Here is a 27417-nt window from a genome sequence, read left to right on the forward strand (position 1 = left end):
AGTACACCAATGCGGAAAATAAATGTTGCTGACTTTAAAAAGACAACACGTTAAACATGAGTTTTAAATTTGAGCAGCAAATTAGAACAGCAGGAGCTCAGAAAACAGCAAGGCCTTGTGCTCAAATACTATGAAACACACCTCTGAAAGTTAGAAATAAAGGTATTTCTTTAATATTAGTCTGTTTTCAGATGAAGGTCTGTCGATCTCTCCAGCTGAGGCAGGCTCCTGCTGGGGGAATTGTTCAGTAGTAAGATGAAGCCTAAGAAATAAGACAGGAAGCACAAAGGTAATCCCTGAGTAACTCACGTATAGATATATACACAGACAACCAACCACCTGCTTACTGGAGAGAGGAGCTTCCATGAAATTTTAAAGAAGAAGGGCAAAGAGATTCTGAGAAGAGACAGATGATTTGGTTCGCAGGTTAAATGAAACAGACAAAAGAAAGGGAGAAATGGTGCAACAGCTTCACCTGTACCCAGAGACATCCCGCCAAATAGAGGAGGACAGCCAGAACAAGATATCCCACCTTGTTTGTGTTGTTTTTCTTTCTTCCTTTCTTTCTTTCTTTCTTTTTCTTTCTCCCCCTTATTTTGAGATCAGCTCTCAACACCGGTGAGAGAAAAGCCAGAGGAGCCAACCGGTGAACGGGAAGGGAGGAGGTCTGGAGAGGAGAGGGGAGGGGAGGGAGGGGCACACGAGCCAGAAGGGAGGGAGGGAAGAGAGAGAGGGAGATCAACCTCAGCCAGAATCAATTTCCCAGACCCAGAGTTCATTTCATCAATCAGCACACAGATAGAAGCACACACACCACGGGGGTTGGCCTGGACACGCGCCAAGCCGACACACTAACGTCCACCTCTCCCTTTCCTTCCTCCTGCATCGTGTACAGATGGCCCCATGCGCCGCAGCTTTTCACGCCCAGTCCTCGTCCCCGTTTCAAATGGAACATTCCAGCGGCGAGTCCAGTTGACAATAAGTTCCCCCCCCCCCCTTCATTTCAGCATAGGAAAATAAAGTAGGAGTTTGCAGCAGCAGCAGATTGACAGATGGAGTGGCAGTGTGCTAATAGGAGGAAAATAGCAGCAAAACACCATCACAGCTCTATATGAGCATGATGATGATGATGATGATGGTGGTGGTGGTGGTGGTGGGGTGTAGCCTGGGTGCACCCCACCACCCACCCACCCTCACTTCAATCCATTCCTGTACACTTTTCCCCCCACAGAGGCTTTTTTTTTTTTTTTTGTCGAACAAGGCTGACGTTATCAGACTGTAATTAGCCTGCAGCGGGAGGGAAAAAACGAGATTGCCCCCACGTATGGGAACAGATTACACAGAGGATGGCACAAACACAACACATGAAGTAGCATCGTGGGAAAAGAAAGCAGGCTGGCAGGTGGAGAAATACCATTTTACTTTCTTTTTTTTTTAAAGTAAAAAAGTCAGTTTTAATTTCCTATTAGCATTACCAACTCAGTTTAAAGTTAGCGTTTGACATTTTGGTTGCCTCCAGGAAGAAAAGAAGTCACTGTGCCCATTTTTGTATGGATTAAACAAACAAGATACTGTATAATTATGGAGCTTAACAAGGCAGGTACTGTAGGTGGAACTTGTTAATTTTGCACAGAAACAGAGGCTGTTTCCAGCTGCGTGGACAGACTCAGGCCCTGAACCCTGACTGACTAAATTGACGTCAGCTGTAAGAGACTGTGTGAGAGTCTATGAGGGTCCAGATGCTGTAAACAGGAATGGAACAGCCACTTACCCCCTTTCACGTTACCTTGACAACAAAATGTTGTTGACTCTCTCCGGTCTGGGACCGATAACTTAGCGTTTACTTTCAGCACACACAATGTGGCGGACAGACTCGCAACATCTTTTTTCACATCAGATCTGACCATATCGTGCAGTAATCACAAACTACACACAGTTGTGCCACGCAACGTTAATACTTAGCCTACAGTAAACTTCTTTTTCCTTGGAGCTCTCTCTGTCTACGTTTGTTTATTTAGGCCTACATGGATCAAGTGGCCCAATTCCGATTCCGAGGTGGCTGACCTGGACTACCATGGACAGCTGTAGTCACTGTCACAGGAATTATTACACGGTTTCATTTTCGTAGTGTCCGCACGTCTGTAATTTACAAATAACATCAACCAGATAGGGAATGTACCAACTCCGGGATTGAACCGGAAGGGATATCGGGAGCGGCCAATACGAGTTGTTGCAATCCCCGTTGGAACGATGGTAGAACGGGCCATTTGGTGCAGTTCAGGTCAGCGATGTCTTCCGTCTCTCCGGAATGAGAGTGTCACAAAAGACGCTTTCAAATCCTATTTGAGCAATGACACCGTTCGCATTGAATCAGATCTCTACAAATCAGAATCAGAATCGCATTTGAAACCACCTCCATATGCGGTTTGCATCCGTTTTGGAAAAGTCGGCTCTCATGTGGTCAAAAACCAAACTACAATCCGGATATGCCAAAGATTGGATTTGGAGGGGCGGTGTGAAAATGGCCTAAGTGTATTTTTCATTGGAAGTGAACAGGAGCAACAGTTTGAAGTCTGATTATGGGTTGTGCTAACATTGAGAGGTTTTGGTGCTTTTCATAGTTTTCCATTTGGAGCCAACTGAATCCATCCATTTACACCCTTAAGAAACCATAAGAATAGCTTTGAGGTCTTTTTCCATTGAACACATTGAGGTGTTTGGAGTTTAGTAGTAGGCTACAGGCTGCAAAGTTTGCTGTGCACCTTCTTCATGGCCTTAGAAGAGAAAAGGAAGGGTGAGTTTATCTGCTATCCTGAATGACAGCCAGTGCTTCTTTTCAGTAAATGTGAGGATGTTGTCCCTCAAATAAAATAGTTTACACAGATACCTCTTGCCTCGACCAATTCGAAATCTACGATGACATTTCATTGGATAAACTTTTTTATTCGCCTCTGGGTGTAAAATGTGTCAGAGAAATATTTGAACACCTAATAGGAGGGGGGGAAAAAAAGAGGCTTTCATATGAAAACACAAAAAAGTGTATTTTTTGAGATGTATTTGGCATCACCGCCAAAAAAACTCACCAGATTTATAAAAATATTAAAAAACCCAGAGGGGAAAAAAAAATATGAAGGACATGACACCCTTGTCCTCAATGATAGCTTCAGCACTGTTTGTCATACAGATAGCTGAACAAAACACTCAGGGACACGAGGCAGAACCACAGAAAGGGCATTTTTCATTCAGTATGACCTTTAACTAAGACTATTTTACCTGTCTAAATTGTTGATAACAGTTGCCAAACTATTTTGTAGAGCGCAGACAAGAAAAAAAAAAGATTCAGTTCCATGTACAGTTATCGTGATGGAGAAGTGTAATTGTCCCCTCAGAATTTTCCTTTTCATATGAGCTTCTCTTTAGCCTTCAGAAACATTTGGGACAAATAAACTTTCTTTCTTTCTTTTCCTTTTTTTCTTTTGATGACGAGAAACATTAAAAAGAGAGTTTTTTTTTTAAATATCCCATCGTATGTGTGGTGCTTGCATGTACTTAGAGTACACAGGGTAATTGTCTTGTCAGTGAAACATAGTGTGACTCACCTCCCTTCCAACATGGAGACAATACTCAACAGTCATTAAGACATAATTTATGACATGGTGTTAATACGCATATTAATAGTAGCAATGGATAATTAGCACCACAGTGACTTGGTTATCTATTGCACCATAGAGTGAGCTTGATTGCTATCCTTAGGTTGATTATATAGTGTATATGCCTGAAGGGCTAATAAGAATCAGATCTTCAACCTACAGTAATATGAATTTTTGATAGGTCCAACCTCACAGACCTGGCCTTTCTGTGCATCTCTTCTACATGTGAAAAAGTGAGACTGCCTCTTTCCTCCCTTCAAGTCCATCAATTCCTGCCCCCAAAGAATCATTATTTCAGTTTTTTTTAAGAAGTACTGGGGAGGAGGGAAAAAAAAAAAAAGAAATCTTGCAGTTGTGAACAAAGAGAAAAAAAAATGTCAGTGTGCCTGAAGAAAAGGAGCTCCTTAATTGAGAGTGAATCAACCTCTGCCTCTAGCAGAATGTCAGAAGGTGTGAATGGAGATTGGCTGCAGATAATGAATAATTACATCAAAGTTTGTAGATTGCTTGTGCGTGTGTGTGTGTGAGAGAGATTTTGCGCGTGTGTGTGTGCAATGCAGGGTTTTGTTTTTTTTCCCAGCATGGTATGCGTGTGTGTCTGTGAGCTGCAAGGTTGTGTAGGTCTCTGTATACAGGCAGGTGCCGAGGTGTGTTTTCACTCTTGCATCAGGCTCTCACAGTGTGTGTGTGTGTGTGTGTATGTGTGTGTTAGGGGTGGGGGGTTGTGCTTGGTTGTGGGTGGCTTAATGTGTGCAGGGTATGTTTTGAATGAGGAAAAGCCAGCTGGTGCTATTTGAAATTCTCAGCCAGCGCCAGTGAATTGAATACAATCAGTCGTCCGTCTCCTCTTGCTATCACACTGATTCCAAACAAACATACAGCTTAACAGTATAAGGTAATTGTGGGGGTCCATTACACTCACTCTCTGTGACTGTAAAGTCAGAATTTACCCTCTCTCTCTCTCTCTCTCTCTCCCTCTCTCTCTCCTCTCTTTTTTTGATCAGGAATTCATTTGCTACACTGGAGCACGAGATCTCTCTTGTTGCCTTTGGCTTTATCCTCATGCTGTTTTGGAGTCACACTAAAACTCTTACTCCCTTTCATAATCCGTTGATCAAAAGGGGGATCTAAGTGAAGTTCAGAGAGAAGTTCTGTGGCACGGCACCCCCTGTTTTTACATACATCATAGCCTCCATCTTCGGGATGTCACAAGTGTGTAAAGTGGCTTTTGAAGAAGTGCAAAGTATTAAAATGTGAACCATTTTTTTTCTTTTTATATATATATATATATATATATATATTTTTTTTTATCAGATGTGTGATTTTCCCCGCAGAGCTCAGAGTTACTATTATTAGCAGGGAAGGAAATTCTCATAATTATGCATTTGACCACCTACTGTACTGTACTGGCTTAGAATGGGCTTTTATCTGAGGGCAGTCAGGCTCATTTTGCTCCTCGGAGCGCTGGTACTGGGAATGAATCGCTTTGCTTGACCAATTAGTATTCCATTCATAAATCTTGCCATTGGCATTTTTAAATCTTTAATGGCTCTTAATTTTTCATCTTGTCTTGAGAATGTTCTTGTTTCTTCCTTGCTTACTCGCTTTCACATTGTTGTTGGGGGGAGATTAAGGGAGACGTAATAGTTGTTGAATATCATTAATATGCAACAAAGATTGTGCTTACTGGCTGCTGATAGCTACTACCAGCAGATACTTTGCAAATCCATTGGTATGTCTAAGTGTTGTGGTATTTTTTTTTTCGTGTAGTGCCTCTGTGTATTGGGATTGTCTGCATGGAAGAACATTTATCACAGCAATTAAAGACTCCAGCCCTCAGGTCATGTTAGAAGTGGCCTGTAGTCTTGTAAGCATTGGCTCTGATTCATTTACATGATTAATTCTTCCTGTAGATAAAAAAGGAAATAGCAACAAAAGCAAGCTAACAACAGATCCAGTGTCATTTCACATTCAGGTCGTTGCTGCTCCAAGTTGATGATCCATGTCCAAAGGCATGACTTGGAAATGAATTGGGGGAAAAAGGGTCATGAAATTGCTCAGTAGAAAGCAGATAATAGAATATTCCCTTCAAATAAAAAAAGAAGAGGAAAAACTCTTCATGCTTCTTCCTTGCACAATCCCACATGATTGTGTGATGTTTTTTTTTTCCTCTCCAGTCCTCAACTCTCTTTCATCCTCCTTCACTCAAACCGTTTACCAAATCGCCATGCAAACAAAAGCAGTCGACTGGTTCAGCTTATAGCTTCTTCTTTTTTTTTCACTAAATCAATGTTTTGGACTCCCTCCAGGCCATGGTGGAGACGGTCAACAATTTGCTGCAGCCCCAGGCCCAGGCGGCGTGGAGGGAGCTGAGCACGGCCGAGCAGCTGAGGGCCGCCACCATGCTGCTGGACACGGTGGAACAGGGGGCCTTCGTCCTCGCCGACAACCTGCTGAAGACCGACATAGTGCAAGAGAACACCGACAACATCCGTGAGTACTTCAGAACTTCATTGGTTCTGTTTTCTGCTGATACCGAGTCCAGATGTGAATGCAGTACGGCCTTTTTCCCAAATGTTAGATCTGTATTCTGCCCTGCTAAGCCAGACCGCAGTAACTACCGAAAATTCGAAATTTATTTTTTTGTGAAATTGAACTTGTCAATAAATGTTTTATCTTGTGTAAAATTTTCAGCGGTCAATGTTGCTCAGTTTCAGAGATATGAGGTATGAAAAATTGCAGTAACTACAAAATCACCCTTGAAACTAAGCCAAACCGCAGTAACTACAGTTACTGCACTCTGTATCTGTTTCCCTGTACAAAATCACACTCAAAACTGAGCCAAACCGCAGTAACTGCGCAGTTACTGCACTCTGCCTCTTTTCCCCGCTACTCCACCTGTAGTTACTGCGCTCTGTTACACACTGCTAGCCAGTTACGGTAGCTAGCTAACGTTAGCTTCGGCAGGTTAGCACCAGCACAGGGACGGTTCGCTCCCCCCCCCCCCCCCCACTCCGAAACACCGCTGTTCGGACCCTCGGACCCTCGGACCCCCCCCACCCCTCCCCGGACCCTCGGACCCTCGGACCTCCACCCCCAGCTATCCATGGTGCTGAACCGGTGACGTTGTTTACACTGTGCGCCTGTCTGTGAAACGTGCGCAGCTCAGGGACTGGGCAGATCTGTCCCACTTGCTTTCTCCCCCACTCCGTTATGATCTACCGTCCCACAGAGTAGCTAGAAGAAATACCGGTAGGCTACACTTTTTTTCCCTCCCCGCTCCGCTCAGCGCGGCTGAACCCGGCTTGTATGCGGCTTGAGCTCAGCCCACACGGGCGCGAGTCTGCTGCAGCCCCCGCTCCTGCTGACAGCAGACTGGGGGAGAAAAAAAGACATTTCTCTGCTCTGATGCTTTGGTTGAGCTTAGGCCATGAAGAAAGAAGTTTGTTAAGTTTAGTAAAAAGACCAGGTACAGGCTAGACAGCGCTAGAAGCATGCTGGAAAAAACAACAACATTGTAGTTACTGCACTTTGCCGTAGCATTACCTGTGTATTTATTTAAGGAAACCTGGCAGCAGAGCGCAGTAACTGCTTTTTAGGGGTCAAATATAAAATATGTGGTAATATATTTTATTGCATAAATATTACTTAATGAAAACCTGTCAAATCTGTGTATTTTCACTAATCTACCTACAACACATTTGGAAGGCTAATCAAAAAACTTTAAAGCCATTTTTCTCAGTTTCACTGTTCGCGTAGTTACTGCGGTCTGGCTTAGCAGGGCAGTATTAAGGGATGAAACATTACTGGGACCATTCCTATGTAAGTTCACAGCCAGAATTTTAGGAGAAAATGACTTGAAACTATCTGTCCATGCTGCATGATCATTTTCTTGACAAGAAATCTTAAAGTAAGTTTGTTCCAGTCTTGAAATAAGTCGACTCTGGTAAGTGCTCAAATTCAAATTACTTCATATTAGAAAACACAGTTATAAGTGAGATGCACTGACACATACATCTTACATCAGGAGACTGAAATGGACCTATCACAAGCTGTGGTTGAAGTCTGTACTGTATCTGTATGCTTATGTAATCAACAGCACAGGTTTTCTAAGAAGCTAGGGTCACCTGAGGTTGAAACCGTTGTTTTTAGTGAAATAATATAGAACAAATTGCTTGTTTTGATTGTAAATTACGGAATTTTAAAATCTCCCTGCTAACGGAGGCATAAAAAAACACATTAAGAGACTGAAAGTAGTAAATAACTTTTAAAACAAGTTAATTCAATTAATATATTCCAGATCTAAGCTTTGACATCTTGACAACCACTAGATTATTTTCAGCGTCGACACACATACAGTATAGGAATGGTACTGCAGGATAACACGTGCTGAAAACAGATAAAAATGTATACTGTACTCTATATACTCGACAGTCTGTCATTGCTGTGCTTCTGTCGTCAGTCAGTTCCAGTCTAATTCCAGTGTAATGTGCTTGATATGTGTATCCGGGCTCACTGTAATCATAGGCAAACAAATGGCTTGATTTGTTTGGCACGCGGAAAAAGTGTTAAATGTATCTGCATTTCTATTTTATTTGTTGTCAGGGATGACAACAGCGTAAATGGAACACTTGTGGTACTTACTTGGTTGTCACTGTTTGCATGAGTAAACCAGCTCGTGCAGAATTGACTTAATTTCTCCTCAAGCCTGTGGGAAGCAGATTATTAACCGAGCCGAATGACTCAACATAATCAGTTTTGATATTTAGAGAACGAGGGGCTGAATTTAAAGAGCTCATGTCTGTAATATTTCCCATCGGTGTCCCTTTCGGTGCGCGAGGCGTTCCATTGTACAGGAGTCACCAAGTTCACCATACCGCTATTGATCCAGGGTGCCGTCGTATTGACAGCAGAGCACTTGAGGCCGCGGAGCCGCTGTGAAGGTCACTGGATGAATGGTTTGGCCTGGGCTGCCTATGGCTGATGGCAGTTAACTGTAAATTGACAATTATCTCAAATGATTGTGTTTATATTCGTGTCAATTATTAGCTGGAATTAAGCACTAGTCGTGCAGATCAGGGATCAGTGCTCATTATTCAGTGTATAAATACCAAGTGAGCACAGATAATGGAACTTCTGTCATTACTGTTTTCCCTCGTGGGGCTTTTGAAAACCGGATACATCAGTTGTTGAGTAGAATTTATTAAATCTGCATCAAGAATCATTTACAAAGCACAAAATAGATTTTTTTTTTTTTTTTGCACACTGGCTACTGGGGCAAAGGGAATTAAGAAAAAAAATAATGTTATGATGTATCACCATCTTCTCTGAACATGTTTTTTTTTTTTTTTTTTTCAAGTTCCTGCTGCCATGGTAACCTAAAAATATAGGTCTACTGACTTAAAAGGAAGCGTAAGGAGAATTAATAAAATGGATTTTATTGTATCTGGCACACAATTCATCTGGGTATTAAGGAGATTCTGGGCTCGTTTGGAGAAGGGGGAATGAGACGATGCCTGCACAACTTTATAGCGCACAGTGGTTGCCTGGTTAATTATGTGCTGGTGACATGTTTACTAGGCCTTCTCTCTCTGTTTGCTCTCCTTTTTTTTTTTCAGCCAGTTGGCTCCTGCAATCCCTCATGCCATGCAGGGTAGTTAAATGAGAACAAGGAGACCCATTTAAACATTGATAATCACCACAGCAGCTCATTATTGATCTCTCACATTGAATTACTAGTGAAGAGTGCAATGTGTTGCAGGTGTGTTGTTGTATAGCTCCCACACATTGCACCAGGTGATGTGCCCTCAGGTGTCGGAGTGAGCCGGTTTACAAAGTGAATCTTCAACAGTGGGAACGCCTTGTTCCAATTTTAGGCTTAAGCTGATAATGAGATCTATTTTCTTTGCTTTCAGAGAAAAGGGATATTTCCTCACCCATTGTGTCTGTGTTTGTGTTTACACGTCACAGTGCATGTGCTCGTCGCGGGCTTTGTCTGCACGCGAGGATGCTTCACTCTCTGCATGATAATCTTATGAACAGATTTCTGCCGATTAGCATGTTATTTAAACCGGCTTTGAAGGTATAGCCTTCGGGTCCAACAACTACTATGGCATCAAAGAAATTCCCCAAAGCCCGTCGTAAGCTCTTTTGCACAACCACACAGGGGAAAGAGAAAGAGAGAGGGAGAAGAAAAATGCTTCCTTTATTCTAAAGGCAGGCCTGGAATCCAGGGAATGGTGAGCTATCTGGGGTATTGTCTTAGCTAAGTTGAATAGGAATGTATCACCCAAACCCCCTGGCCTTTGCAAAAGCACTGGAGAATGTTAATACAAACGTTTTTTTCTTCGTCTTCTGTCCCTTATGAGAAAGTATGGGAAGCCACGGCATGCATGCAGATACAAAGGAAGGATTTAATGTGGCCTCCTTTGTAGCTTTTTCCGGGCGCTAACCTTTATCAAAGTCAGAGGTGTCATAGTCCGGCGACACATCACCTGAATGTCTTATCAGGCTTAATGATGTTTCTACACCTCATGCTTGACAAAGTTGTATCTCAAGTTGAGATTCTCCGCTGCAATGACTTCGTCTGCCAGGCGGCTGAAGTGTCGACACATTGGGCGCCATTAGCATAGCACAAGCGAACACAGTGTCAGTGACCGTGAAAATGTCAGTTTGGACAACTCAACTGTCTCTGGGTTTTTATTACTAACAAATCCAACCTTGATAAACATGAATAGATATGAAATATTATTTCAAATGAAAAAAAAAGGCACATATGCGTGGGGGTGAGGGTTGCTGTTGGTTTTGCGTTAGAAGTTAAAATAGCGATGCTGTACACCTGTAGCAGCGAGATTGGACATTTACCTGTCAGCCGGTGGCTCCAAAAGGCTGATGAATGGAGCCACTGACTTTGAAAGATAGATGAAGCAGCTGGTGCCAGTTGAGCTTCAGTTGTCTGCCTCTAACTAAAAAAAAACAGTGCTCCACTTCTGTCGCAACTTCTGTACAGGAAATGAACACGGGCAGGCCTCGCGGCGCGCCCACGACCCAGGCTGCGTGTCGGCGTGCCGCGGGTTTTTCACACCGTCTCTGATCTATATGCAGAAGCTGTACAATTATGGTTCAAAAGTGTCACCGGCTGCGTAAACTACAGCTCACCCTCTTTTCCTTTGGAGTGTGACATTTTCTGCAACTTCCTCCTCTTCATTTCTCCCAGGTACTGTAATGAATCAGCGGATTCATCTCAGCGCGTTGGGAGTTAATGTGACATTTAGGAATGCCTAGACTTCACACAGGTCGCGGCACTTGAGATTAGAGCACACTCAGCTGCTTTATTAAACTGAGTTGTATCATACTGTACTAACTTTGATGGAATGAGTTTTTTTTTTTGTTTTTTTTCAGCCGGGCTCCTATCAGCGGCTCATTTTCCTCTGTTGGATGACGCCAGAGTCTTTGAACCATAAATTAGGAGCCTCCGCTTCAGACACAACAGCTGTTGAGCTGCTGCAGAAGCGAGCTCGTCTTCCCTCGCTGGTCTTTATCTCCTCCTAGTATCTCTCTGCTCTTCATGAGGAAAAAGATCCCTTGAAATGAAGGCATCTTTTTTTTTAATTCAAAGGATAAAGACAACCTTTGTTTTTGTTCTTTTTACGGTTTAAAAAGAAACACTGACACCTAAATGCTCGATAATCACTTGATTAAGAAGCCCTATAGTGAGACAGTAACCTCCCCCCGGCCCCCGGCATGCAAAGAGTGGAGGGGGAGGCCGTCCTTCAAAGCGGTCGTGAATCAAGAAAGGATGTGTTGCATTTACTGCTCGTCGGAGATCGGCTGATTAATAAAAATCAGCTGCTGCAGGAGGACGGCTTTGTGAATCAGTGAAGTGGCTGGAGGTGCGTTTGAAGTTCGCTGCTGTCTCAAGTAGCTCGCAGAGAGGTCAGGAGCAAAGCATCCGTGATTAGTAGTTTTATTGTTCATTTGGTTTTACACTTTGATTCTGACATTTTGTGCAGGCAGCGAGAGCGCTCCGTTTCAAGTGTCAGCGCCGGCACATTTCAACCGCAAGCGTCAAAGCCTCGTTCATGTTGAGGGTAGGGATAAAAGGTAGAGGCAGCGGGGAAACTTCCAAGTGTTTATAACTCCACATCAGCAGAGAACTTAAAACTGTGGCGTACGGTCAGTTGAGCACATTCTTTTCCATTCAATTTAATCAGTGTGAATAATGGACTTTTAGCTCATGTGACACATCCATTTATCCCCAAGTCGTATGTATTGTAGATTTCAGAAAAGACTCTCATATATCGACGAGAACGACTTATTTATTTTTATCTTCTCTTCTTATTCTCTGCCAGAATACAAATGAGTGTGTTTCCTAAAATGTTCAACATTCGGCTGTTCTGCCTCTACAGTTCCTTGACAGTTTCTTCTAGTGTAAGTTTGTGTATGATGAAAAAAAAAAAAGTGAATACTAAATGGTTTTCTTGCTGTGGTTTGGTGTGTGTGTGTGTGTGTGTGTGTGTGTGTGTGTGTGTGTGTTTTGCAGAGCTGGAGGTAGCGAGGATGAGCACAGATGGGCATTTGCCTGATCTGAAGTTCCCCCAGACCGGAGGACAAGGCAACTCCATCCACCTCTCCGCTAACACACTAAAGCAGCACGGACGAAACGGTGAGTTGTAGAATTAGCTTCATTTGATCCCTTATTGTTAGTTAGAAGAAGAAGATGGCTTTTACACAGCTTCACACAGGTTGGTGATAAAACAGAAATGTTACTTGACAATAACAGAAATCCTTACAAGATCCTCTGTAATTAAAGCAACACTATGTAGTTTTTTTTAACTTAAAATAATGTTTCTAAACTCATTGAAGTGATAGAAAAATGGTTAATAGGATGATTGGTGCCGCCGCTGCAGGCCGAGCAGGGTCGCGGCGGCTGAAACTGCACTATGTAACTTTCCTGTGCGGGTAGGAACACCATGGTCCTGGTACACCACAGCTCGGCACCAGTACTGGTAATGACGGTGGCGACGGCACCGGCATCGGTACCGGCAACAAATTCACGTATAGGCTCTGTGATTTTCTGGCAAAGACAGACAGACAGTTGCTCTTCTCAACCAGATAACTAGTATCATGAATCCTACATAGTGTTGCTTTAATCAAAAATAAATAAATAAATAATAAATACATTTTTGTTATTTATTTTTTCTTTTTCTTTTCCACTTCTGGATGTGACACTGTTTTTTGTTGGAATTTCATTACACTACCTTGTGAATAACTTTCAAATAGCTTTGTTGGGCTGCATATAAAGCACTGGGACGGTTCTGCAGTCTTCAAACAGGGCCCCGGCTGTAGAATTAGTTACGTTCAAGGGCTGCCTCTAAACTGTAAATGAGGCAGTTAGACACAATACATAGCTATATTCAGGAGCAATGCAGCCCCATTTTTAGATTTTATTATCAGCTCATGCAAATCAGGAATCGACTCAAGCTGGGCCCGGTGCCTCGCCGCTGGATGACTAAGTCCATGTCCAGCCGAGCCCAGGCGGATCATTATAGCCGAGCGGCGGATATTTCGCCGTCATCCAGCGCTATAGCACCCAAATTGTTTTCTTTTCATCTGAGTGAGTGATCTCAGTAACGGCGGGAGGGAACTTTCTTTCATATCGGTGCTCAAAAACGAGACGGCAGGAGGCGAGAGAGGCGTGCAGGAGAGAGAAAGAGAGGAGAGGAAATTATTAACAAGAAAAATGCCTGCCTTTGTCTGTGCCAGCGGAAGAGAGTGGTAACCACATTTTTTGAATACTAAATTGAAATAACTGTTTGTTGATGTAGGAAAGATTTCTCTGTTTCTTCCCTCCTCCTGTGGAACGTTGCCAGCCTTGACATTGGTTTCTTTGTTTGACAGTTTTACTATATACAGTTTCTGAGTCTTGTGTTAACAAGGCCACGACTGAGAGATTGTTTCCAGTTTCTTTCGTTATTATTTTCCAGTGGGTTTTTTTTTTTTTCTGGTGTTGCTGACGTTCAGCAGTCCAATTTATAAGCCACATAAATAGCATAAAGCTGGACTTCTTGCTTCTTGATAGACTGCAGATGGAAAAATGGATCATTGTGCACAAAAATGTGGATGATGTGGACATACAATACTTAACCACAACAATTAATTTGTGTGGTTTGTGTAGTTGGTGACACACAATCTTAATGTGACAATATACAGTTATTATAATATTTGAGACAAGAAAGCTATTCCAGGTTAATGACAACAGTTTGAGGTAGAGCATTTCCTCCATCCACATGACATTTCTGTACTTGGGAAGGACACATTTCTCCAGCTGTGTGACCAGCTAATGACCTGCAACATACACCACACTGCTGCCATCTACCCACTATAATATCATAAAGCAACTAAGTAAAGTGGGTTGAGCCTGAAATAGGTCATTGTTTATTTTCTCAGGCCGGATAATCAAGCTTTGAAGCTGATGTTGCACCAAAACCGTCTCCCTTCAATGAGGCGTTAGCTCGTTTTCAGTGTAAAAGTTTTTTTTTTTTGCTCTACAACTTTGAGAGGGAGAAAAAAGGGGAAAAAAATGATCTCCTGTATCTTCAGACCCTGGAAGGCAGCAGGACAGAATGTTGGCAGCGGTGGTGGGAGCTGTCTGAAAGCCCCTTAAAAATAGTTTAGAGGATCTCTTGACCCACCCAACACTTTTGGGATGAGTCAGATATCAGACTGTGAGTCAGGCCTCTTCTCACGCATCAGTGGCCGACCTCACTAATGTTCTCGTGGCTAGAATGGAAGAAAATCCTGCAGCCAGGCTCCAAATTCACAAAAAAGCAGAGGCTGAATGAGGAGTTTAGCTGCAGTGGATGTCTTTGATGGAGTTTTCTCTTGTGAAGCACTGACCGACCCTTTGTTCCATCGTCATATTGCAGGGGAGATCCGGATAGCGTTCGTCCTGTACAAACACATCGGGGTCTACCTTTCAACAGAGAATGCCAGCATGAAGCTGGGCAGCGAAGCCATGGCTACCAATTACTCCGTCATTGTCAACTCACCAGTTATCACGGCCGCCATCAACAAGGACGCTAACAAAGTCTACCTCTCTGACCCAGTCATATTTACCATCAGACACCTCCAGGTAATTTCCTCTGTTTGTGTATGTATCTGTGAGTGGAAATGTGTTTTGTTTTCACTTTGATGTTACCGCTTCTGTGTTTAATGTGCTTTATGTCCTTCCACACAAAAACACACTTGCACAGACACTTTCTCGACAGAATCCTTCCATTACAATTTTCTCTGTCCCTGAAGTGCGACGAAAAATGTACAAATCCCATCTCAAACCAGGAAAATTAAGTTAAAATGAGGAAGTTTTATTCAAAGAAAGGTGTGAAAAATTAAATTGTGGAAAGCAAGATTGCTCACAAGGTGATGCCGGGGATGCATGTTGTCGTTTATTACTTTGAACAAATACCAGCCTGATCTCTTGAACAAATATCAGCCTCTTTGAGCCTCACTGGAGGCTGCTTAGTCATTGTGGGAGTCGCGACTTCTCCCTCTTGACTCCATTATCTTCTCCACACTCTGCTACCCTCGAAATATCCCTGTTTTGTCTACGAACAGCGCCTCCGGCGATTATCAGGGATGTTGAACAACCATAAGAGAATTGCAGCGGGTCTCATGTGTAGGAGGGACCTGGAAGGAACCAACAACAGCAGAAAAACACAGAGGGTGATATATATAGAGAGAGTAAAAGGACGCCTGGCTTATAGATGTCAAAATTTAATGGCTGGAAAATGTCAAGGGGCAACGTCAGCGTAGTTATTGCCGTGACTCACCTGCCTTAAGTGTAATTTGTAATTCGGACTGTAGATTCAGTAATTTTACTGTTGGTCAAATGTTGGGGCAGTAGCGCTTTTATACCCTTTTCTAACTCAGCTCAATTCATTTCAATAAAACAGTGCCCTTTTGAATAAGTGTGTTTTCTGCACTGTGGCTTCTTCCACTTCCAACACTGGAGCACACACAGGGACTTGCTAACACAGTTGTCATTTCACCACATTAAAGTGTCATAAACATACAGACATTTACATATAGAGTACATTTTGTGTACACCGAAGGCTGTACAATTAATCATATAATAATCATAATGAGAAATTTGGCTTCTGCAATTAATTAAACTTGATTGGATACAATATTGATGTTTTGTGCATAGAGCACTTGCTCTGGTGCATTTGATCAACAGCTCCCTACTCTCTGGTAAAGCACTGAACCAATCAGAGGTGTTGTTAAGTGAACGCTCTGATTAACTGGTCTCTGCTTCCCGGGCTCAGCTGTGGCTACAGGCAATTGTGTTTTTCTCAGACTTTTCTGTGGGGATGAATTGTTTTTATTTTGTTGTACACTCCCTGTGTTTTGTTATAATGCTTAGAATATGTATATTTGCCTTGAAGAATCAAGGAATGATAAATAATAGTGGTAATCATAATTGCCTCATTAGCCAGAAGTGAAAGGAAAGAAAAACAATAGTTTTAGCTGAAATAATATGAAAGTAAAGAGTAAATAAATATTCTATATACTGTAGGTGGTCGCCACACCAAATTAAAGGCTTTAATTATGTGGGTCAACTTGAACCTCCCCTTGAAAATGAACCTCAGTTATCTTGACTCTTTCCAAGCAGGGGTTCCTGTTTTTCAGGCTCCACAGTTAAGCCCCCCTCTCAACCATGAGGTTTTGGATCACTGGTCCCCTGGGATGATGATGTGTCCTCTAGTTATTGTTTCGCTTCTTTGCCTCACCACTTAATGGCACCAATTACAGCCATTAATGGGACAGAGGGTCATCCTATCTTCTTGCTGTGGAATATTTTACACAGGGTTTGGGTGTGTGAAGGGTAAACTCAATCAGCGGCAAATTTACATTCACAGAGGATGAACCTTATTAGACTAATTACCCTAGAGCAAGTGTGAAACTATGAAAAACCCCAGCTCCACACGGTGTTTATAGTAAGAAAACGGATGCGTTTAACCTTGGAAGCTGTGAGTCACAGAGGAAAGGTGCTTTTTCTTCTTTGTTTCCGAAGCTACAAAAGAAATTGGACTCAAGAGGAAAAGGCTGTTGATGTATCTATTTATCAGCAGTTATGTTTTGCTGTGCCTGTGTGTTACCCAACCTCAGTCGCGTCGGATGTCTTTTATAAAATGGCAAGCGAGATAGCGGGGAGGCGTTGCTCGTCGTTAGGGCCGTAGCCCGGCACAGGCAGCGGTGGTGCCCATTAAACAGTGGGGCAGTCCATTGTCACACAGTGAAAGTTAAAGAGAAAGGTCAAAAAAACAACGAAAAACAGGCATGGGGCCGCTTGAAGCTGTATAACAGGAAAACCACCTGCTATTCACTTCTGAATGGATATGGATTGCAGTGGGGAAAAAATAGCCTGTTTTGAGACTATGTACTTGGCAAACAATGGGAATGGACAAAGCTAATGTGTTATTAACTCCAGATCCCTGTGTTTAACCTAGCAACTGGACACTTGTGTATGTTTTTATCTATTAATTCTCTTTCATGTCTGATTCTTCTGTGTCTTAACAGCAATCTGAGGAGAACTTCAACCCAAACTGCTCATTCTGGAGTTACTCAAAGAGAACAATGACCGGTTACTGGTCGACGCAGGACTGCCGTTTGCTCGGCACCAACAGGACGCACACCACGTGCTCCTGCACCCATCTAACCAATTTTGCTGTCCTGATGGCTCATGTGGATGTCAAGGTAGGCCGGCTCTTTTCCCGTTTCTTGCTTCTCCGAGGAGCCATTTATCCTTAAAACTGTGCCATTTACAAAATGCGCTCGAGAGAAATGAAAATGCATTGATCCATCATGGTTTACAGTCCGTTCCAAGATGATTGGTTGACAAGAAAAGTAAGGTCCTGGCAGTGTGCAGCATTGTGAGGCCGAATGCATCCTTTCACTGCTGTTTGTCAATATGTTTTATATTTCCCTTGCTTTTTAGTTCAGAGGATAAAATTGACTGATAACTGTTTTCTGACCTTCACAGCACTTGTAGGCTAACATTTAAAAAGGCCATTACACACTCTATTCATATAGTTTTAAACATTGACCTTGTCAGTGTAAGTGTGTATTGATTGCAGCCATTTTAAACCTGAATGGAGGAAGCAGCCCAAACATACAGTATATATGCTATATGCCTCAGTGTTTGGTGCGCTTTGTGTTAATAAGCAGCATACAACAGTTATTAACATCACATTTTGTACATGGGTAATGGGAATGATTATTTGCTTTGACCTTCAAATCTGCTTTGAGCTTCAAATTCTGAATATGGTCTCAGAACAGGCATTTGTTGAGACTAGCAAAGATACGGCATTCACTGTTTGTGTACAACATCGCTTGTGTTGTGGACTTTGTATTGCTTAATCATCACGCAAAAGGCAATGGGTAGTTTTAGAATTGATTTTTTGCAAGAAAACTTTGTGTAAATCTAACACACCTCATCACATCTTATCTTGTAGCCTACCTTGTAGCCTTTTCTGTTAGCAAGGAACAGTTTAGCTTTGTAGCAAGTATGTCATTTGAATTTTAGTTTTCTGTATGTCAATATTAAAGGAATAGTAAGAGATTTTGGAAAATTGTTTGCTTCACTGGCAAAAGTTAGATAGCAACCTCGCATCTGTGGTCATTAGCTCATAATGAGGAATTAGCTTAGCCTTAAAACTGAAAGCATAAGGAAACAGGTAGTCTTATTCTATTCAAAGTAAACAATCTTAATCTTAGGCATAGTATCATACAACCACAGATCAAATCAAAGCAGAACAAAGTAGATGCTAGCTACTGGTCTTGCTATATGGCAACAAAGAGTTGTTTCTAAAAGAGGTTAGATGTTCAGTATGATTCTAAGTTTGTGAAATGAACAAGTTTGTTCATATACTTTTCTGTTGAGTCTTATTTTGTGTATTTTTTGTCCACCAGTTACTGTAGATGGTTATTATTGGAATATAACAGTTGTTTTGGATTAGCCAGGCTACCTGTCAAGTCCAGTCTTACTTTAAGTCAAGCTAATTGGCTGTTAGCACAAGCTCTGTAGTTGGTACACAGAATACTTACTTAAAATTGCTGAGAGCAAAACATTAATGTACTTATTAGAGGATTTATGTAACTTAGTGTCAGACTCAAAATATTGAACCCCATATCTTAATATTAAGACGTTAGTTAGTGTAAACCTCAGTGCTTCTTTATGTATTAATTTATTTATTCATGTAAATACAAAAATGAGGCAAAACATTTACATTGTATCCCCATATTGCAGGGTTTTCTCAGTGTACCATTTTTTTTGCCTTCAGGGTAGCCACAGAAACAAAGTGGAATAAGTAGAGCACAGTAAGTACGATGTCGAGTGGATGGGCAATTAACAGGAAGGTGCCAATGGAAAATGTACCAAAAAACCCCAGCTTTAGTAGGAAAAAATAGCTGATATGTAGGGATTATTCTGGGTAGCTCTCAGGAAGCTGAAAAGATGGAAATGAAAAGGAGGTAGAGAGGACAGAAATGGAAAGATGGAGTGAGTTGAAGATGGAGAAGGTGGGAGAATTATCGGTCAGGGAAGAGGCTGTGTTGTCGCTCTGATGCTGACTGACGGCTTAATTATTTCTGTCACAGGAAGTTTGAGGAGCTGGCTGCTGACATAGCAGAGTAGTTCTGGGTTTCTGGTGTGGCATCTGTCTCTCCAGAGCCTTTCTTCTGAGTCAGTGGGAGAACAAAAACAAAACACACACACACACACACACACACACACACACACACACACACACACACACTCTCACACTATCCCAGTTGGCCTCTGTCCATGAAACCACTAGACCTTCTTTCACCTCCCTCTTATTCCCAGTCCAGCTCTATCTTTCACACAGATATGGCGCAGAAACCCAATTGCAAAAACATTCAAGCAGATGATTGTGCATAACAACTAAAATTTAGTATGTATGTGGGGGTTTTTTTTAGTTTTTTCCTGTATACAAATGATTCCATGGGGGGGAGGACTGCTACGGGGAGGTTTACTCCCAGCTAAAGAGAGCCACTGTTTGTCACTCAGCAGCATGACTTTTGGACCCACTAAGCTCTCTGCAGGGCTGAAGCCGAGTCTGGAATAGAGAGGGAACCGCAAAGAATGGGAGCCTTCACGCAATGAAAGAGGAGGAAAAAAAAAAAGAAGCAGTAAAAGGAACGCTTTCAGTCAAGCCAATCCCTAACATTTTGGAAAGCCTGGCTTGCTTGTGGCAAAGCATTCACTGGAGGAAAGTGGTCAGTGGTTACACCCCAGTTCTGACTGATAGTGTTTTTTTTTCACCTTCTCTTATTCTTTATCTTTTCCACTTGGATGTAATAAAAGGCAGCTTGTTGGAAGGTGCCACTGAATGGTAGATTTGGAGGCTTTCTATTTGACAAACTGTCACCGTGTGGTATCTGAGAACACAGTGAATGGAGGGCAAGTGGGAGTGTGTGTGCGCGCGCGTGTGTGTGCGCGTGCGCGTGCATGCACAAGAGAGAGGCAGAGAAAGAAATTTTATAAATTGAAGAGACTATCTGTTTTTGTAACCATGGCAACCGAACATACCACGGCTCATCTCTGCATTGTTATTACTCATTACCCTCAGAGCAACAGATTATATTCTAACCTTGTTTATTTCTCAGTGGCATCTCAGAAAGAAAAAAAGAGCAATTACAATTTTCTTTTGGAGGACAGAGGCTCGCTACACTAGAACCATCATCTTTCATCTTGCTGATGTTTCCTTTTTTCTTTTCTTTTTTCGCTTTTTTTTCTTTTTGGCCAGTGGATCATGTGCATGCTTGCTCAGAATAATGATAGTGTTATATGCAGACATCTTTATGCTTCTCTTAATAAGCTGACACCTGTATCGAGCTTGCAGTGTTACATTTTTAGCACCAAAGTTGGGATTGCATTCAAAGTGCCACACACTTCCCTCCGAGTGGCTAAAGTGTTCCCCCTCGTGTGTGTGTCAGAGAAGGAACACTGTCATTTTTTTTGCACTTGATGGTGATTTTAAGTTGCTGCATGATTTTTGGATGCTCAAATTTTAACAGTTTGCACTCAAGGAAAATGCAAACGAGGGGACTTGTGTGAAGCGACTCGTAGCAAAAGAGGCCGGTGCTGGGGTTAAAGGGTTAATTTGCAGACACTGATTGTCTCTGGGTGTGATCCGATGCATTGTCATTTGAAAACAGGAATAATTATACATTCATTTTGTACAATCATACCTGATTATGTCTGCTCCAGGCCTTACTTCAGTTACCCACCATGAACTAAGGCACTCCCAAGGTCCTCCACTGCTTGTTAAACTTTCATCCTTAGAGACCAAACATTGGTTATAAAAATTAATATATGTGCACTTTTAAACAATAAACCTTGTAATCAGAGCCAACCTGACACTGATTGTAAGTGTGGGCAAGGTAAGACCTTTGCCCACAACTTCATATTCATTAAAAGAAAAAGAAAAAAAGCCCTTTATCTCAAATGTACTGTACAGAATGTGAGATTATTAGACACACTCAGCAGTGGGGGAACTCCAGACTGTGCCTCTCCGGGATTAATTATGTTTGAAGTCAATTAGTTCCTCCGAATAATTTCCAATTCACATATTGTAGATGTTGGAACATTGTTGAAAATTTGCAAGCGAGGACCCAAAGATGTTTAGAGCCCTGGTGGTTTCTGATGTAATGGTCTTAACCAAATTAGCAAATGAATTAAATAAAACTCACAAGAACTCATTACTCAAAAATAATATCCAACCCAAACCTCCTTATTCTCAGCAGTACACCCACTCAACATGATATCGGTCACATGCAGTGTTGGGATCAGGTTACCGCCACTTTAGACAATCGCAAGGGCATCAAGTGCTGTCACTGCTGCCTGTGTCACCACTCCATCCCCCTTTTGTTTGCTAATTTTGAGCAATCTAGCCAGAGAGCTGATGCCTCCGACTGATCCCTGCAATCCGAGCGGAGCGGCGCCGTCGGCCGCATAAACAAATTAGAACCGTACTCACAGACGGCAGCTGCGTGTGAGAGATTATAAGTCTCTTTTGTATCTTTTCAGAATGAATGCAAGCAGGGTTTTTCGGAGGGTGCGATGGTAGAGTGGGCGTACTTTGATGTGACTTTGCTAAGAACTCTGATGATTTTAACCTCGAGATGTCCTGCTACTGAGCCTTGAGACATTTTTACTGCGATCAAAGATGCTTAAATGCATTGGAAATAAACTCAATCCACTCAACTCGGTATTGAAAGGCAGGGGGGGGTTAGCCCTGTCAGCGGTGGTGTTGAACTTACGCACACCAAGCAAATTGCTCCAAATGAGATCCTTTGACCCCACGTATCAGCTGATAATAGTGGTGGTGTTTACTTGTTTTCAGTGCGTAGATTAGTCTCTTTGTTGCTTAAACCTTTCTGGGTCACTTCAGTGGATGGCCAAGCTCAATGAGTGTCGCAGCAAGCACATCACGGACCGCTATTTCATCAGGGTCCGCTTTTAGACATATTTTTAAGACTCCCTCATGGCTCATGCCCATTCAAGCTCCCAAGACTCCTTATTGAACCCTTTCCTTTGAATTTAAGTCTTCCATTTGTGAGGATAGCTAGTGGGCATTAGGAAGAAGAAAAAAAAAATCTTTTAAATATGGGCTAAAGCACAAGCCCCAGCCAAAGAATTATAGACCTGCTCTGGTTCCACCTACAGGCCATTATTTACGTAGTAGGTGTGTGTGCTAAGATAGGCCCCAGGGAGGCATTGAGCTACTGGTAAGTGGCACTATTCCCGACAGACCAGTAAGTATAAATCAATGGCACATCCCAACCAGATGATGGAGAGGGTGATATTTTGGCAACATCCATCACTGTCCATGCAGAACATCTCCACGCTGGCACCATCAGACAGTAACTATGATGAGAAAGGACAGTCAAGGTTGGTTGTATGTTTTATGAAGTTACGTAGATGCACTGGTACAGTGCTGTACACACAACAGGAGAGTTGCTGGTTTAAAAATAAACCCATTTATATGTTTAACGCACAGAAGGAGAAGATGGAGACCATGTTAACTGCCATAGCAACCGAAATGCATCCTTGGGCATTATATCATAGTTATGGTAGCTCGGAACACAATGTGACATTAGGTGCATGTGCTGAATGTCAGCTCCCTCCCTGCGAGCTAGAGTCTCTCCCCCCTTGCCTTTTTGAAATGTGACGAATTTGCCAGAACCCATGATTCATACGCCCTCTTCGCAGCTGTTCCTCATCCCTATGCAGATCATAAATCCTTGGTCATACCGTAGGTGAACTTGTCACATGACTCCCTGCAGTGGGCCACTACCCCTTAGTGCAACCGTCTGCCCCGCCTGACCGTATTTCATGAGTCAAAGCCCCAGCTCTGGAGGCATATAGGGAGATTTATGCATTTTAATTGGATTGGCTTCATGGCCTCACGCTGAGAGCGTTTCTTTGAGGAATAAAAGATTGACGCTCGCTTCTCTTCACCACTCTTGTGCCTTTTTTTTTCTCCAGAGACCTGGTTCAGAAGATTTTGGCCTTAAATGCAGGAATGTCACGGTTATTAAGCACATATGATGTGATGTGAGGTTCAAGATGGCTCGGCCCCCGGAACGACCGGCGCTCATCCGCCGCGGCGTCTGCTCCTCCTTCGCCCAGAAACTTCATTTAGTGCAGAGTGCGAGCAGATCTCAAAGCAAGGCTCCTCAGGAATGAGAAATACTATGTGTGTTTAAGAAACAAGAGAGAAATGTCAGGGTGAACGATTGCAAGACAAATCGGTTGATAGCTAGGCAACGTGGATGCTGTATGACTCTGCCGCAACCTCGCAACACAGTGAGTGAATTTCAGAGCAACTGGAATCCCATCATGGAGGCTGCTCGGTGTGAGGTTGGGTGCAGAGGCTTTGCAGATCCCATCATTTGCCATCCTGCCTGGGCAGAGCCCCCAGTGAAAGGCAACTTTTCAGCAGCGACATTGTGCCTAGCGACATGTCAGCCATCATCCACCTCCCCCGGAACAAAGAAATCTTGCTACAGTAAATCCATCAACCTGGGTGTAGATATACTCCCTGCCACTTCTCTCTCTGTTTCTACAGCTTTGTCTCCTTTTCCCTGCCTGGCTCTCTCTCTCTCTCTCTCTCTCTGACCTGGCCTCTCTCCAATTGAAGGTGAGATTGTGATGGATAGAGCCTGCGGCCGCGGCACAAGGGCCCTTACAGCGTAGGGGAGCGCGGGGCACAGACTAACACGGGGCAAGTTGAAACACAGACTTTTTATCCAGACACACAAGTCCACTTCCGCCCACTTCCGTCCACCGGTCCGTATCAGTCAGTAGATACATGACGAGAAATTTCGGAAGATTTGATGGCGATTTCACAAAAATATTCGAAGAAGTGTGTTTTATCACCATGCGAGTACATTTTTCCACATCGCTAGTTTTTTGGTTACTGAAGCACGTGTGCAAGTCACCAAAACCATTCTTATATCATCTTTTTCAGCATGTTCTTAGTTAAAAAATGGTACCATGCTAAAGCTTGTAGCTAGCTTGTAGCCAGTGCTAGCTAGGCAACAGTAAGGAAACTACATGAGGGGTTAGTTGTAACACAATGTTATAACTAGGGCCACATAAATCAGGGGTGCAAACTTGTCACTTATTGGTGAAAATAGCCTTTTTTAAATGCTCGATGGATCATAGTGTCCATAATATTGTATTTTTGTCACCTTTTTCAGTGAGTGACGTTTATTTTTTTCTTCCCCCTTTATGGCAATATGCATCATATTAAAGCGAATACAGTTTAGAACGAGAAAAACTGAGCAAGCACAATCATAACGTTAATAAATTTGGCCTATTTACAATGAAATGTTATAATTTTTTCTTTTCAAATAAACTAACTGAACTAATGACTGATTTACGCAAATTATATTAAAGCGTTTTTGAAAGTCCTCTTCATCTTTTTTTTTTTTTTTTTAAATACCTATGTTTTTCTTACAGAGTGTCTGTTAGTATCATAGATGTATAAACAATCAGTCTTAAGATAAAATTGTACTGAATTAATTGTTTAAACAAATCTTTCCAGCATGCGTTACAACTAACACTAACACCCCCCCTGTTACAACCTACCCCACCAGTGGGGTAGGTTGTAACGCTTCACTTCCTCCATCTGTGGTGAAACTGTAAAAGAATAGCAAGTTTTAGAAACAAACTTCCAGTGTTCATTTGTAGCAGAGATGTGTATGTTGCTTGTGTAATTTTTTTTTTTTAATCTAACTCAAATATATCTTTAGATATCTACCCAAAAGCAAAATCCGTTAGATTGTGTCCCGCTCTCCCCTACAGCGTCGGCTCGCGGCCCGGCGCCACCCATCGCATCAATACCCCTCATCATGCGGTGGACTGAAAACAGACTTAGGTGTCACAACGCGCCACACACCTACAGAGCTCAAACATCAACATCTGTTACCACCCACCGCGTTGGTGGCAGCGCTCCTCTAAAGTAAGAGGAGGGGTGTGGTGGGGGGCTGAAATCAGGTTTACTTTCATATACAGACAAGACACACATACACACACGGAGACGTCTGCTCCGTATAACATCTTGCCAGCCCGCCACCCCTCCGCAACCCCTCCAACATATACACAACGGCTCATCAGGCAGGAAAATCAAAAGAGCGCTCTCCCCAGACTCAAGGAGCACTGCGGCTGTTATTGTACCAGAGCCCCTTAATGATCAGCATCTGTTCCCCTCTCTGCTAGCGTTAGCTGAGCTGCCACTAAACAAGGCTTTTGTGCAATACTTCATCCCCCCAAGTTTCCTCACTGTAACCTAACTGGGAAGAGGAACGAGGGGGGGGATGCACCGCCCCAGGAGGAGGAGGAGGGATAAGAAAAATGTTGATATGTTGATGTTGATCGTCCTCCAACCTGGAAATACTGCTGACTGAGGTCGAAATATGATTTAAAGAGGTGCTTGTTTGTTAGACATATTAGACATACTGCACGCTTTTGCGCTGTTATTTCTCAACGTAAGCAAATATTGTCTCGGGTTTCGTACGGCGCCGTAGCTCGGAGTCATTCATTATTTTGCTAGAGGCCAAAACTTGTGCGCGCATGCAGCCTTTTGATATCAAACAGCCGAACTGTAGTTGAAGCCCTGGCAGTTAATGCACGGTGTCAGTGTTTGATGTATACACCGTTGAGTGGTGTTTATCTTTAGCCCTCACCTAAATCTCCAACAGCCTGTCCGTGTGTAGATAAACTGTTTGTCTTTTAAGGGTTTTCAACATTATTCTGTGTTGAAATAATGTCTGTTTGATCCTCATTAGCATTCAGGCGTAGTCATCATGTCAAAGCCTCAGATAGTCCATCCCCGAGTCCCAGCAGGGATGACAGTCGATTGTAAGGAGGTTGGCAGATTTCTTTAAAATTACCCACGCCCTCCTCCACTTTCACTTTTTTTCCTCCCCCCTCTTTTTTTTAATTTCTTAAATCAATGCCCATCAGGCTGAAAAAGAGGACAATTCCTTTGGGAAATTAGGAAGCCTCAGAAGCTGACCAAAGTGTTTGGATGCAGTAATTATGTTTAGTTAATAAATCAAGATGTCACTCCTTGATGCTTATCTTCATTACATGTTTTACATATAGGACACTGTTGTTTCTTCTTTTGGCATCAGACTTGGCATGTCTTTTCTTCCCGTTTTGTACTGTAGCATGATGCAGAATTGTTTGGTAATGAGTGATTGTGTACTTCCTGATTCCAGATGTGACTTTCAGTGGAAATCTGTCTCAGTAATGTTTGATTGCACAATGTTAGATCTTTTTACAGCAGTGGTTTTTTTTTTGGTTTTTTTATTGCCAGATGTGTGCCCACAGACATGTCGGATGATCTCAGCCCCCCCATCATGCTCCAAATGTGTTCATGTAAACTGCTCATTATGTCACAAAGTGGGTGTGACGGGGACAATAGGGTTGTCTGTTTTTCTACAGTTGTAGTTCCCTTCAGCCATTGAGGCCACCCTTTGCTTTTACAGTAGAAGTTCACCCTTGGGTGCAAGAGGATATCCATGTAGACTGCTTCAGAATCAAAACCTAAAACTTTGGATGGAGTTTACTGGTAGGATGCCACCTACCAGTCTTAAGTCTTGGCAGGTTCTGATGTTGCGTCAGACGGGTTCGGTTTAATGTGCCTCTCCCCACTTCTGCCCAAGTATCCCTACATGCACTTAGCTTTTTATGGACTGATGTAAATTTTCCCCTCCAAGGCCGCGGCGGAATCACCGTCGATCCTTATCTCTCCTGTAAAGCCACAAATTTATTGTCGGCGAAAGGCTTTTTAGCGGCGAAAACTAGCTGTGGCGACAAATCACGGTTGGAGAGGAGAGGAAATGATCTAAAAGCAACAGTGAAAGTCATCGACCACGGTGCGGTTTGATTGTATTCCTCCGTGGTGACGGTCTGAGACACCTGCGGCCCTCTGGACTGCTCACTTTGTTTCACTTTGTTGCCAGACCAAAATGAAACAATAGGGAGGGGGCAGTTCAGATTGATTCACACTGACTAATTCATGATCCATATCTGCCACCTGTGGCTCGCTGTGTAGTGGTTTATTGAGGGTTGAGTGAATCCACTTTACATCCACCACCTTGCCCTAAAAGAGGGAAAGAAAAACGAAAATAAAAGCCGTGGGGATGTCCCTTAGACACAACGGTG

The 27417-nt window shown here is 42.7% G+C and overlaps 1 protein-coding gene across 10 annotated transcripts in view; it reads left to right on the top strand.

The window, feature by feature from the left end:
* Positions 1-27417, top strand: part of LOC146969645 (adhesion G protein-coupled receptor L3) — a 208633-nt gene that overhangs the window by 149720 nt on the left and 31496 nt on the right. For all 10 annotated transcript variants that reach the window (XM_085760140.1, XM_085760145.1, XM_085760146.1 and 7 more), the window contains 4 exons: positions 5960-6143; positions 12193-12315; positions 14579-14784; positions 17232-17408. In XM_085760140.1, coding sequence (XP_085616266.1) covers positions 5960-6143; positions 12193-12315; positions 14579-14784; positions 17232-17408 — 690 coding nt within the window. The remainder of the gene's footprint in view (positions 1-5959; positions 6144-12192; positions 12316-14578; positions 14785-17231; positions 17409-27417) is intronic.

The sequence above is a fragment of the Trachurus japonicus genome, chromosome 18 (genome assembly GCF_045865225.1).
Source record: "Trachurus japonicus isolate A0001 chromosome 18, Traja_1.0".
NCBI classification, from domain to species: Eukaryota; Metazoa; Chordata; class Actinopteri; order Carangiformes; family Carangidae; genus Trachurus; species Trachurus japonicus.